Consider the following 14,572-nt stretch of genomic DNA (forward strand, 5'->3'; position numbering starts at 1 on the left):
CAAAACGATATACAAATGTTTTAATCCAAAATTGGAAATAACAAAACTACAGATTTTCAAAACATACAGGATAGTTTAAAAAAGAGTAGCATAAATTCTAAACAAGCAAAAAAGCTTAAAAACGTAAAAAAAAATTTCTCAATTTGAGACGACAGAGTCCGAAAACATGTAAAACAGAATTAATCCCACGTGTGTAAAAATGGAAGAAATAAGTGACAATTTGGTCTAAAGAATATAAAGTGCTAATTCAGTACGATTAAGCAGGAAATTAATACTACTAATAGCACTTTTCCTTTCGTAATTTAAGGAAGAACTTTCCTTGTATCTAGCTCTTCAACTCTGTGTGTAGGTAATGTGGCAAGTGAATGCGAATGTATTTTTGAGCAATTAAAAGCCTTACGGGAGTTAATCTATATGCAATAGTTGTGGAATTATCAACAATTTAAAAGTTTAATGTGGCGCTAGACCTAACGAGGCTGCCCGTTTATTTGCATTTGAAACTCTTAGTAAGCTGGTGCACCAACTTCAGTGTCCTTTTGCCCAGTAGGACCAAAAGTTAACTTTCAGTTTTGTGCGGCGACAATTTTGAGTATTTTATGTTTTTCTGTATTTTACAATTGTTAATGAAGATATTTTGAGCTATTATGTATTTTTGTGTTGTTGCGTAGTGAGAATTGAATTAATTTAATCAGAAATATATCTTTAAAGAAATTAGAGGAAATAAGTTTAAATGAAATGCAGCCAAAAATGTATATAATTTAATAGGCCATACAATATGGTGTCTACATCAAATATTTTACTTCAAAATTAGACTTGGTCAGCTGCAATACTCAGTTTCTGATGTCTTATAGACACAAGAAAGCTTGCGAAATCTTGTGTTTTGTTTGTGTCGAACAAAACTATACAGTTAGGTTTCTGTAAAACCTTTATTACTTGAATTTATTCATTATCATTTGATTTTTATTAGTACTAATAAGAAAATATCTTCAAATTAAATTGAATTTTGAGTGTGATTTATTATAGAACGGCATTATATCAAATGCAATAAAAATAGCTTTGTATTTATTGAATTAAGCCAAACATTGAGAAATATTTTGCTTTGTTTCAAACGTAAATTGGTTAGTATTTGCCTTACAAGTCGAAATATGTGACCTTTAACAATGTTGTTTAAAAGATGAAACGGTTTATCTTTTTATCTGGTTAACGATGTATCACGCATGTCGTCCATTTCTTTCTTAGAAAATCTCACTGTTCTCTACGACAATATTGTTACGAAATGTCCAGGCGCAGTGAGATAGCTTTCCCACAAAGCAGGTTTAGGGTTGCCATAAATGGCAAGGGAAGATAAGGTTGCCATGTTTGGCGAGAAATCGCCCATTTGGCGATATACCATGGAGGGATGGAGAACCTTCTGGAACGAATTCGTACCGGTATAGCGCAGAATGTTTTCGAACACAAGCCGAAGCTATATAAACCCTGCTGGCCCGCGGAGAGATAGTATCGAGTTATTGTCTTGTCAGTTATTGTTAGTTAGTCCGTGCGAAGTCGATCGAGTTGACAGCCGGGCAGCGAGTGCCGAGTGGGTCGTCGAGTGCGTCGAAAGAGTTTCACAGTGTATCGCGGTCAGTGCATCGTCGAGAGAGTGTGTTGAGCTCCGGGAACGACTGAACCGAAGAGTCGAGAGCTGTGCTCTGTGTGTCGTCGAGTGCATCGCGAGTTATAGCGTGGAGAGCCTCGAGAGTACGTGGAGTTCCGAGAACGACCGAGCAGAATCGGGAGTTGTATTCTGGTGCTTTGCAGCGAAGCTGTCTCGACCGTTATACACTGATAGTGGGAAGGCTGTGTCGCTGATTGTGTCAGCGTGTTTATAATAGTTCTTCGACGCATATAAAACGTGATTTTGGAGCTGACCTGATTAATGATGGCTAAATAAATTGGGTTTCGATACTTCATCACATGTCGCCGTTATTTACTCCAAATCCACAAACCCGTACGAACGTGAAGGAAGAAAATAACGTTAACAACTGGTGCCAGGAAAAAACGCAACAAAATTAAGAAAAAAAATACGAAGTGAATATAAATATTAAGTATAAAATCAGTATGTTTATTTCCTTATATAAATCAGAATCGTTATTTTTAAGCTACAAGGAGGCGAAACCTTCTCAATTTGTTATTTAGATTTTTCAGCAACAGCACTTCTGATATTTTTTTATTGTTACATTTTGCCTAAATTAAATTCTATCTTGTTGTTATTGTCCCCTCCGGGGATCGACGTAGAGTACTCTGCGAAGCTACTGGCTAGGATCTGTACCTAGGCAGTCTCGGCCACGGGGGTATAAAATGTATGAACATGGTGGTTCTGAAGGCTCCGGGAAAGGTCACTTATTGGCCGGCCTCGGGGTCTGGCAGGTCCTAGAGCGGCGTGGAACTAGTAGCCCGGGGGAACGCTAGGTAATGACCCGCTGCGACCAGCAGCCCGAGCGACTGGTGGGTAGCAAATAACGACTAGTGCCGTGCCGGATGACTACCTGGGCGGTGCGCCTCCCTCTCTAAGGGGCCAGAGAGGAGGTTGAACCTCCGAGTCTGGTTCTAAGGAGTGGGGGGACCTGTAGTGCGATTTGGTTCGCGGAACAGGGAATGCCAAAATTGGGTTTGTTGCTGTTATTGTCCAGTTAACAAAGTCTCTTTTCGTTTAATAAATTCTCTCTGAGAAAGTACTGAGGAAAAAAAACTCATCTGCACTTTAAGGTTATTGTTAAATGCTGGTATAGGAATAATATGCTTATGTTTTCATGTAAATTTGAATAAATAAATGAGCACAAAATTTTGTGGGGTCAGGAAGTTAATTAAAATTAATATTAACATTACATAAATTAAAAATTAATGAAGTATGAACATGCATTGTACTTAATAAAAGCATGCATTCGAATTTTTATCTGGAAATATATGAAACAGAAACCTTGAAATATTAGATAAAAAATATGTGACTTGCAGTTCATGGGTTTAACAAGGAAAAAATTCCCTAATGCAGCATGCATTAGCAAAGAAACCTAAAGTAAGTATAACTTTTGAAACACCAAAGCCTGAAGGTATTGTAAATCTGGTGGAAAAAAAATACAATGAACTCTTTGTGGCGACCGTTGCCTTCAGGTGACCGCCTTAAAAGTGACAAATATTTCTAAGATATATGCAAACATGGGTATTAAAGATCATTTTTTTATATAGTGGCTCACATTTGTTTTTCGCACATGTGTTTTTTAATTTTACTTGAAAATATCAGTTACTAAAGATTGGTGAAATGACATTTTATTTCACATATACCATCGAGCACCGTTTTTAAAACCTACTTGCTTTGCACAAAATTATTCAAAACATTTTCTTCTAAGGAAAAAAAAAAAAATATTCAAAAAATTCTGAAAATGAACTCACATAGGCATTCGGACATTTTAAATAAATAACTTATATATACTAAAAACATGAATATAATGAGACAGTAAATATTTCATTGGATATCTTTAGCTAAAATTACACTTTTTGTGCACTTTGGCATAGATTCAAGTAACTTTTGTCCTGCAAGTATGTTCCATTTATTTCATTCCTACGTAAAAATTCCTTTTAGTACATCTTCCGAAGAAGCATTACGTTTCCTTGTTCTTTTCTCCAACTCACTCCATACATGTTCTATAAAATTTAAGTACAGAAAATAGAGGAGTTTTGATAATTTCTGGGCTGTTGCATAATAAACTTAAGCGAGCATTTAGGACTTTATGTTTAGGATATTTATCCTCATAGAATTTGAATGTACTTTGCATTCGAGCTTTTCTTGGAGATGCTTTAATGTTTTCCTTAAAATATTTATGTATTTATACTAACCCATATTATTTTCGATAAACATTTAATTTTTATTCCAAAAGCAACAAAACATCCCGAAACCACTAGGCCGCTACCTACGTCCTATTAGGCAGCAGAATTTTCGAATTCAATTCGTATTTTGCCATATACAGGATGTACCGTAAATGTTACGACGAACTTCTAGGGAATACATCATAAGGAATAAGAATTGCATATGAACTCATGCCCGGGAATGTCAGGGGTAAGTGGTAGCAGAGGTAAAACTGGGAAAAGAAACAAGAGTGATTAATTTGAAACATTTGTTGGACATGAATACAAATAGTGTACGACAGCTTGAATGTTATAGCAGATGCTCGAAGTTTGCACTATCAGACGCCAAGCATGCCTAACACCGACGAACCATTTATTGCCGGACATGTTTAAACACACTGCGAGTTTCTTTGATTGTAGCAGCTGCGCAGGTAAATCTTGCCACGAGATCCATTTCAGACACAACAGGATCGTGATACACGACCCTTTTGATGGCTCGCCACAAAAAGAAATCAAGGCTCGATAAATGCGGTGAGCGTGGGGGCCAGGTAACCGGTCCACCACGTCCAATTCATCGATGCGTGAATGATCAGTTCAAATGGCTACGAACATCCAGTCCAAAAATGACCAGGAGCCTTATCATGTTAGAATCGCATGTTGCGTTTCACATTTGGAGGGATATCGTCAAGCAAATCAGGGAAGAACCTGCTGCATAAAGATCAAATAATTCGCGGCATTCAAATGGTCCGTCGGTGTCAGGTATGTTTATCATCTGTTGGTGCAGACTTCGAGCATCTGTTGTAACATTAAAGCTGTCGTATTTGTATTCATGTCCAATAAATATTTCAAATTAATCACTCTTGCATCTTTTCCCATCTTTTATCCCTGCTACCACATACCCCTGAAATTTCTGGGTATAGGTTCCTATGAAATGCTTAATCTTTATGATGTGCCCTACCTTCCTTGAAGTTTGTCGCAACAGTTACGGTACACCTTGCACTAATTCGTTTATCGGACCCAAAAATATAATATTGTCCCAATATAATAAAATTTCGTTCAGTATACATTTTGCGAATGTCAAGCATGCTTCCTTGTTTTCTTGTTGATGAAGAATTTCTTTCTTGCTGATTACCCATTGTATCCATGAGTACTAAAATAACTCTTCTAAAAGCTTTAGGGTTAATTTTTACTAAAAAAATTTGTTCTAAATCTGCTAAATATTTTTCAGTATTAATTTTTGAGTCTTGTTTGATTTTTCATAGAATAAATCTGCGATACCTTGCTGTTAGCTTGGAATGCGGTCCAGACTTCATACCATTTTCAACAATAATGCTACTGTGATTACAGTTTAGTTGTTAATCGTAATTTTCGTTCAAACGTTTCGACGGATTATAAAGGTTGTAACTGTTAAAATCTCATGATGGTTTCTTTGAATACTTTATCTAGGAAAAAAATACTTTTTTTTTTTTTTTGGCTCAGTTTAATTCCGTATGGCAGTGCAGAATATCATTATTTTGTATGTGTCTCGACAATTCACATGACTAATCCCTATAAAATTATGTTTCATATGAAGCATGCCGCCCTCGAAGAGCATACTAAGAAGCATACTCGACCCGTACATACTAAGAATTAAATCCACAGAATATGTTATATAATAACCAACAAGCGAACATTTTGAGCTGTATTTTTAGATTCGTTATCCCGATAGAACATGAATGTATTTTTCCTTAACATGAATGTATTTTTCGTTCCAAGTTTTCTTGCGCATGCTTTCAGCTTTTCATTAAGAATTTGTATATATTTATGCTCATTTGTATCATTTTCTATAAAAACCATATTTTCCATCCCAGACTCAGCGAAGTATCCTCAAACCATTATAATCCAAATCACATGATTAATAGCAGTCAATAAGTTTTGGGGATTCCGTTTTTGGCAATTCGTCCCCATCGGACATAAATGTATTAAACTGTGACTCGTTTACAAATACAATATTGTTTTAATAAGATAAATATTGGCTTGCTCTAGATTCTAGGAATGTTAGACGCATTTTGCTTGTTCTTCGTTGACAAAGAATTTGCTTCTTGTTCATCGCCCATTCTATCGAAATGTTATAATGTTTCTTCTAATATAGGGGTTCTCAACCCGAGGAAAATTTCATAGTTTCAGGGGGGGGGGATTGCGGTCAGCATTTTGCTGACTTATTAAGGATCTAGTTTTAGTTTATGAATATAAAATCTACTTTAATTCAAGTTTACTTTTCCTGTGCTTTTTCTTGTTTAATTTACAGAACGCATGAAAAAATCACCTAAATTTAAATAAATGCATATGTATTTCTCGAATTTTGGAAAGGAGGGGGGGGGGGAGAATGATCGTCTAGCAGTGGTGAAAGGGGTGGATGGAGCAGAAAAGGTTGAGAATCTCTGTTCTAACTGTTTCAGAGTTAACTTTTGTAAACACGCTATAAGTTTCCCAGCATTAATATTTGGGTTTTATTTCATGTTTCATAGGATAAATATTAGACTAATTCATATTAGCTTGAAATGCTGTCTGGATTCCAATGCGTGTTCAACCGTACCATGCACTTTCCATCGTTGTATAGCATCAAAGATAGCTGAACACGTTAAATAGAGAATATATTGGGAATTCTGAATAGTTTTGCCGTTTTAAAGATGACGAATAATTAAATTTCTAACGAAACTTATTGTTAGTTTGTGACGTCTAACTGTGTTCAAAAATAAGGAACTGTTAACGCATTTTGCTAAACAAGTAAATACTTTACAAATGCAGACGATAATTCTTCTGACGTATTTTCCTTTAAAACAGAAAATTATGACGAGACAATTCATCTGTCATAACACCTTGACAAAAGCTTCGTGCGACTTATTACATGACTTACCGATTATTACATTTTAAAAAAATTATCTTATTACTAAGAATATTTTGATTATGTTTATTTTGTAACAAGTAGTGCTTAAAATACAGCAAAAATATTCTTATAAAAAACTCTGAGAATATGCTTCACTGTTTAGTACAAGATCTCTGCATGTAAACTTCAAAAATATAAGCGTCCAAAAACAAATACGAGCCACTATACAATGATTTCAATGACTCTAGCTAGTGTAATTCGATAAAAATGTTTAACATTTCTAATTAGATATCTAATAATTTAAATGCATTTTTATTTAAATCAATCAGAATAAAAAACAGGGAAAATATTCTTAAGAACGGCGTTTTTTACTTAAAACTGCTTTGTTTGTTCTCCAGATTAAATTTGAAAGCTAAATATCTTAGGCTGTATTGAATGGCAACAAACCGTAGTGTGGAAGATAAAAGTTTTTATTTCTGGAAGTGGCAATACACTGCTTTCAAATAGCCGAGTTTGTTAATTAAAATTGAAAGATTTTAACTGAAAACCTTACATTTTGCTCAATGGCAATAGTCTCTGGAGCTGGAGATCAAAATGTTTTATTTCGAACAGTTCTGTTGCTGTTCGCTCTCATATCTCTGAATAAAATATTTTTATCTCCAGCGCACGAGACTGTCTGACTGTCTATCGGAAATTCTAAAGATCTGCTGCTTTTAAATATTTTTAACCCAAAGGGGGTTAGCCCAAATGCTCTCGAAACGTTGTATGTATGTGTAAATGAAATATAATTTTTTCAATTTATTTAATTTCAGTTATTATTTATTTTTTGTTCATATATTTATTTTTCTTTGCCGTATCTGACAGCCTTCCATAGAGGACTTTGGCACTACTAGTTATTGAAATTAAGCTCTATTCCCTACCCTCCCACTCCTCGCCATCTTAGTTATTCGTTATGCCTGAATGAAGCATTGGCGAGTTTTTTAATTAGCACTTTTTCAATTGTTAATTGCACTTTCTATATAGAAACCTCTGAATTTAAGTAGGGGCATTGAATGTAAAATGAAGCACAACGAGCAATGTAACGCCATCTATCGGTAAAATACTAAATTTGAAGATAATAACAAACTAAACGTTTATGCAAACAACGACTTACAGAGTAAATAAAGTTGTCCGCCGTAATTTAAGAAAGGATGCTTGATTAAAAATCTTAAACAAATATAAAAATATCTGAAATTAATAACATCAGGCACTACATGATTTTCCCTACCATATTTAGTTGATGTGTTTCTCGGTAGATGGAGGCACAATTAAATGAACAAGCAAGCGCATGGATAAAAACGCAGAGGAGCAAACATGTTGACAAAAAATAAATAAAAATAAATACGAGTATATTGTAGCATTAGAGAATTGAATGTTCGATACATAATGCATCAAAAAGAAATAAAAATAAAAATACTGTTAGCTACGGCAATTGTACGCTTTCCAAGAAAAAGCCCTAATCGGAAAACTTCAGATTGCATCTAAAAGAAGAAATTTAAATTTAAATTTCTTTTTTAAAAACAATAAAAGTATGAAATATCTTAAAATATTAAGAAACAAATTATTCTGTTTCTGTATTAATTACATACAGGTCCAGCAAAAGATTTTTCGCGCCGTTGTACATTCTCTGTGGTTCGGCTAATTCTAAATGGACTGTAACTCTTAATTAAACTAATTAACAAACTACTCTGTAACATATATTTATCTCTATTATACTAATTTGTGAAAGACGCTCAGGCTCCCACAATCACTCTCTGCTGCGCCATTGAAGCAAACTCTAAAGTAATTAATATTCTTTTTGTAAACAGTAGCGATGGCAGCGCCATCTGGCTTCAGAGGGACGTAACACTCTGCATCTAAGTTCTGAGCACCTGTAAGAGTAGCCAAGTTAAAACGTGACCTTCGGGAATTCAGTTTTCCTCGTTTTATCGTATGTAACGTGAATTTGAGCCAGTTCCATTAGAAAGTCATCCACGAAGGCATTCTCCTTAGGCAGTATTTCTCTTGTATTTTGCTATATTGAGATAATCTATCCTAACCTAATCTAAATTCTGCTGCTCGGATCTCCAAAATTTTTACGCCGCTTAATTTGCCTTCTGGCACCGTTGCACCGCTTACTCCAGTTATACCGCAAATGGTATGGTAAAATTTAGTTTCCGTTAGAAAAGCAATACCATTTTTTTACACGTTTTGAATGTTTAGATGTCTCACTGTACACTTTAATAAACGGAAAGACATTTAAAGTACTAAACTAAATGCATCTCACTTTAATTAAAAACTACTGCAAAAGACATCAAATTTATGTATTACAATTCAGCTATAAAGCTGCGTCATAATAATAATAATAACAATGCGCGATGAGAAATAACTGGAATTTTCGACACCAACATGTCCTTAACAATGATGTCACTTATTTTCCCCTCCCCTTCTCTCACCTTTTTAAAGCAAATAAAAGCACACTTATCTTGCGGTGAACATTACAAGAAAGCAAAGAGATTTTATCAAGAGAGACTTTCAGTTGAGAGGCAAAGAAGTTCAGTTGCAAGTGGTAATGCAAATATCTATTACTTTGGCACTTAACTTTACGATAAAGTGTTACAAACATCATTGACATAGAGATATATAGTGAGTCAATAAACAGTTGATATACAGTGAGTCAAAAAAGTATTGCAACTAAAATAAATTCTTCAAACAATTTCTGAAAGAATTATTAAATATTTAATTTTAACGAAATACTTTTATTACAAGCCATATCTTACAGCTGAACGAAATCGAAAAAATAATTAAAAATAAAGTTAAGTAACTTAAAATTTTACACTTTTCGTTACAAACTGGAAAATAATGTTCTAAAAGTTATTGGGCCACACAAACATATTAGAAGAAAACTCTATAAAAATTGTTGCGCCTTCTTTCCTTTGCGTAAATTCACACTTTTAGGCATAAATTTGATAAGATGTTAATTGAGATTTGCTTCTATTTTTTTTTTTTTTTTTTTTTTTTTCCCAAGAATATTTCTGTTGAAAATTCTGACAATTTTGTCTTGCAAATGATCCCAAATTTGCTCAATAAAATTGAAACCTTAAATAAATCCAAAAACAATTCTGTTGTTGTTGTTACTTATGCTCATTTGTCTGACAGTAACATCCGACCAAGCCCACGAAATTCCTCGTGGCAATGAGCACAAGATACGCCTGTTGGCAACAGTCTTGAGCACTTTACAAGTGACAGGGCGATTTAGTTTAAATAACAAATCTAAAAAACACCAGCGTTTTTATTACATGGGGACAGTGAAGGGTTTCATAAGGAAACCAAACTGAAATCGACGTTTCTTATATGGAAAACTTGCAGTCAGTCCACTCAGTCTATATTTCATTTGCTAGTATAAAAAAGTACAAACAGAAGCATTTTTAGGCGATTTAAAGGAACATAAATAAATTATCGAATTTTCTAGATACTCGTTGAGAACGAAACAACATGAGTAAATTAATAGTATATTGATGGTCTTTTGAGTCAAACCATATCATATAAATATTTTTTATTCTAAGAAGACTATGGCAAGAAACGTCAATATATACGACGCCAAAATATCGCCAAGAGAGGTATCATTTAAAAGTTATATCTTTAAGAGAAAATAAAAAAAAAAAAAAAAAAACCATTTACCTTGCGATGAATATAAATAGCAACACAGGAATGCGATAACAACACATTTTTTTAAATGCATTATGCAAATCGTAATCGACGCACAAAACTACTATGCATTGGCTACTTCTCTACGGATCGTTTGGATTAACCTCCACTTCGAAGGCTTTGCTTGAAGGGTTGCCACAGTATCCAAGTGTTACGCAATAAGAGATATATTTGTTTTCTTCTTTTCATTTTTTTTTTTTTTTAAAAATTTCGTCTATAAAGTGGGATAGCCTTGTTATCACTAAAAACTGAATTCTGTATACATTCCCTGGTTACTTATATACATTAAAAAAAGATCCGCTTTCTCTGTAAATAAACAGTCTATCAAGTTCACTGAGCTGAGTGATAAGCTACAAGTAGGCAGGGCATATTAGAACTCGCGAATTTCGGAAAAGATTCTAGCTTTGGAAATTCGAATCATCTCTACTTTATTATCTTAACCTGAATTGTAGTTAAGCGAATGAACAAAAACCTAGTTATGATTTGATTTATTGACGTTCACTAGAAGTAATTATTAAAAAAAAAATTAGCTCGATCATTGCATTTTCAACGGTACTTGGATCACTAATATTACCCTATGGCGGCCCTGAGTCTGCATTCTTTTCAATTTTCATTTTACATGGCAAGCTTCTACATAAATTGCTATTACAATTAACTGGCACTTTTAGATTTTTGTTTAGATACATGTTTTTCCGTCTTGAAGAAGAAAGGACCGTTCTCTCCTTCAAAATGCACAAAATTTAGCATTTACGAATTAACGCAATTATCTTCTTAAAACAGTTTCGCAGTTTTTTACAGAAGAAGAAATAAAGTTGTTAATCAAGTTCGTTGTTTTCTCGACCTTTTTCAGAAATATTCCCCAAGTATCGACAAACATTGCCAACATATGAAAAGTCAACATACTTTAGCAATTTAAAATAAAAATTTTAATTTTCAATAAGGATTACACGATATATTAAGGAAATAAAACGCTTACATTCGTAAAATCTTTCTGTAATTTTCCTTTTGCTGTTCATCTCCTCAAGTACACAGCGGTCTGTTTTCGCTTAAAAAAAAAATCAAAAAACTGCAGAGAATTGACATCACCTAAACTTCGGTGCCACCGGCTATCTACTAAACGCGTCTCCTCGTTGTTTGTTCCCTTTTAAGAGATTCTGCGTCAAAATTCTGTGCTCCTGAAGAAATTTTGCCGCAGTTTTATCCATCGCTGGCAAATTCCACGAGTGCATTTTTAAAATAAAGGCATAAAATTTAACGATTTAGTAATAAAAGCCGTTGGACTAAATAAATAATAAAAAAATAAAAATAAATAAAAAGGACACATGCGAATATGGCGACGTTGCTTAACTGAAGGATTGCTATGCGCATGATTGCCAGAGTTTGGCACATTCTGAAAATTTGGCGACTTCACTAAGATGTTGCGACAGCAAGTAAGTACCAAAAATTTTTCTTTAAAATCAGCGTCAATCTAAGGTTGAATTTTTCCTAAACTAGGTAAAAGACTGCTATGTTATAACATATCATTAGAACATATAACGTAATTATAACACGTAACATATAATGTAACATTTGACGTAATTGTAACACATAATGTATTTTCAGAGATTTCCAGGTCTCCACAAAATATTGCATCAGTTATTGATCATTTCTTGCAACATTACTAGTTTCAGAAATGGATTGAATTGGATTACTTAATTATGGCAAAGCACACGAGGGCTATCTGCCTAAAAAGAGGGATGCCTTCGTTGAGGATTTTTAAGGGAAACTGGCTCGTATACACGTTACACATGGGGAAAACCACGAAAACGCCCATGCAGCCAGCCCGTTTGCGGGATTTGAACCTCGGACCGAACTACCAGTGTTCAGCGTCTTTACCGCTCGGCCGCTGGTGGGCCCTTATCAGAAATGTTATCTTCATTAAATACAGGTTTTAAAAGATAAGGCCTAGCAGTACTCGATAATTAGATTCTGAGTTCTGGTAGTTTGATTTGGATTCGAAACTGATTTATGGGATACCTGCATGCGCGTTTTCGTGGTTTTCCCAATGTGTAACTTAACTCGAATGCGAACCAGTTTCCATGAAAACATTTTTTTTTTTTTTATTAGGATTCTGAATTATAGTCTCAGGAATGGTCGTTTCAGGTGACTCTTTAACTTTTTAGTATATGTACTGCCGAAGCAAGTACTGAAACTGGTTCATGGAACCTGAGGGTCGGACAGTTTATAGTAGTCCGATAGTAATTTTTAAAATTAAAATTCGATTGATCGTCTAACTTCGTTTGGCAAAAATGTAGCAAAATCACTCTCTAATTCCAATTAATTTTTCTCTGAATTCCAAATTTCGACTGAAAAATCTCTTTACGTATTTCTACTTGCTTGGAAAGATGACTTTTTGACAGATTATTTTTATTTGTTAAATTAGATTCTGAGTTCTGGTGATTTGGATTCGAAACTGATTTACGGGATACCTGCATGCGCGTTTTCGTGGTTTTCCCAATGTGTAACTTAATTCGAATGCGAACCAGTTTCCGTGAAAACATTTTTTTTTTTTTTTTTTTTTTTTTTTTTTTTTTTAATTATTATTAGGATTCTGAATTATAGTCTCAGGAATGGTCGTTTCAGGTGACTCTTTAACTTTTTAGTATATGTACTGCCGAAGCAAGTACTGAAACTGGTTCATGGAACCTGAGGGTCGGACAGGGGGAATTTATTTATAGGGAATATCGAATGAAGAATTATTATTATTAGGGAATATCAAATGAAGGGAATTTAATTTATAGGGAATATCGGTACTCATTTTTAAAGTCTAGAGCTGTGGTTCTCAACCTTTTTTGCGCCATGCACCCTTTTCACCACTGCTAGAAGATCACTCCCCCTTTTCTTTCCAAAACTCGAAAAATATATCTACAGTTTTTAAGATTTAATTTTTTAATGGCTCAGCAAGAAGCATGTAGAATTGGGCTGACAGTATTCCCCCTGAGGGGGGGGGATTGCTCTCAGTTGAGAACCCCTGGTCTAGGGCAAAATAGAAACATTAATAAAAGAAATTGTTTAATGGGACGATCGATTTAATTCCCACCCCTTGGAGTAATTCCTCCCGGTTGAGGATCTCTGGTCTAGAGCAAAATAGAAGCATTAATAAAAAAAATTGCTTAGTGGGCCGATCGACTTAATTTTTCCCATCCCTGGAAGAAATTTCTCCCCTCTGAGAATCCCTGGCATAGGACAAAATAGAAACATTAATAAAAAAAAAAATGTTTATTGGACCAATCGATTGAATCGGCAGAATGTATATCAATTGAAAGAGATTCGGTCCTCATAATATTTAAGAACTGCTGCCTTAGAAAGCTCGTCAGGAAGATATCCCTACTCTCTATTACATATCCCTAGTGACATCGCTTAAATCAAGTATCTAATTTAATCATCAAATAATTTTGAACTTTTGATTAATTTAATGAATACTACTCCAGTATAATTTTATATATGAGTTTTCTCACTTCTGTACTTTTTCACAGTGTTAATTGATCGGCTAACTGATTATGACAAAACTTACAAAGCACACAAAACTTACAAAGAATGCCTTCTGGTGAGATTATTTTAGGGAAATTGGCTCTTATCCCTTCTACACACGGGAAAAATCAAGGAAACCTAATGTCCGTGTTTCCCAGACAAACAAAATGAACTTGGAACAAGTTAACTAATGTTCAACAGTGTTATACATACGGCCAAAAAAAAAGTGGTCAACCTTTTATTGTCCGTTGCTTATACATTTCTTAGAAGATTAGAAGAAGCTATCCTCCACACCGCCGATGACATACATAAAACAAGTAGTTATCAATCCATACAGCAAAAAGTTCCTTTGAGAAGAGTTCCTACTTTCTTGAAGAATACGACCTTCATTCACGAAATGTTATGTCTTTAACTCCTATTTCATGCTTTCCGGCAAATAATTAGGTCTCAAAGTACTCGCTGCTATTTAATGTTCGAAAAAGTACTTAACTTTCAAATTGCAGCTGTAAAAGCTTATAAAATGAGCCTGTTAAAAAAACCTAGTAAAATGGGAGATTTAAACATTTTTTAATAATTTTTTTTTACTCC

At 34.3% G+C, this 14,572-nt stretch overlaps 1 protein-coding gene across 1 annotated transcript in view; it reads right to left on the bottom strand.

The window, feature by feature from the left end:
• Nucleotides 1-10,570, bottom strand: part of LOC146996154 (uncharacterized) — a 573,172-nt gene extending 562,602 nt beyond the window's left edge. Inside the window, exon 1 of the mRNA XM_085821375.1 lies at nucleotides 10,448-10,570. Within this exon, the coding sequence (XP_085677501.1) occupies nucleotides 10,448-10,508 (61 nt within the window). The 5' untranslated portion in view covers nucleotides 10,509-10,570. The remainder of the gene's footprint in view (nucleotides 1-10,447) is intronic.
• Nucleotides 10,571-14,572: the final 4,002 nt, after the last annotated feature.

The sequence above is a fragment of the Stegodyphus dumicola genome, chromosome 7 (assembly GCF_044657685.1).
Source record: "Stegodyphus dumicola isolate Sdum_Otavi_A_Nest chromosome 7, ASM4465768v1".
NCBI classification, from domain to species: Eukaryota; Metazoa; Arthropoda; class Arachnida; order Araneae; family Eresidae; genus Stegodyphus; species Stegodyphus dumicola.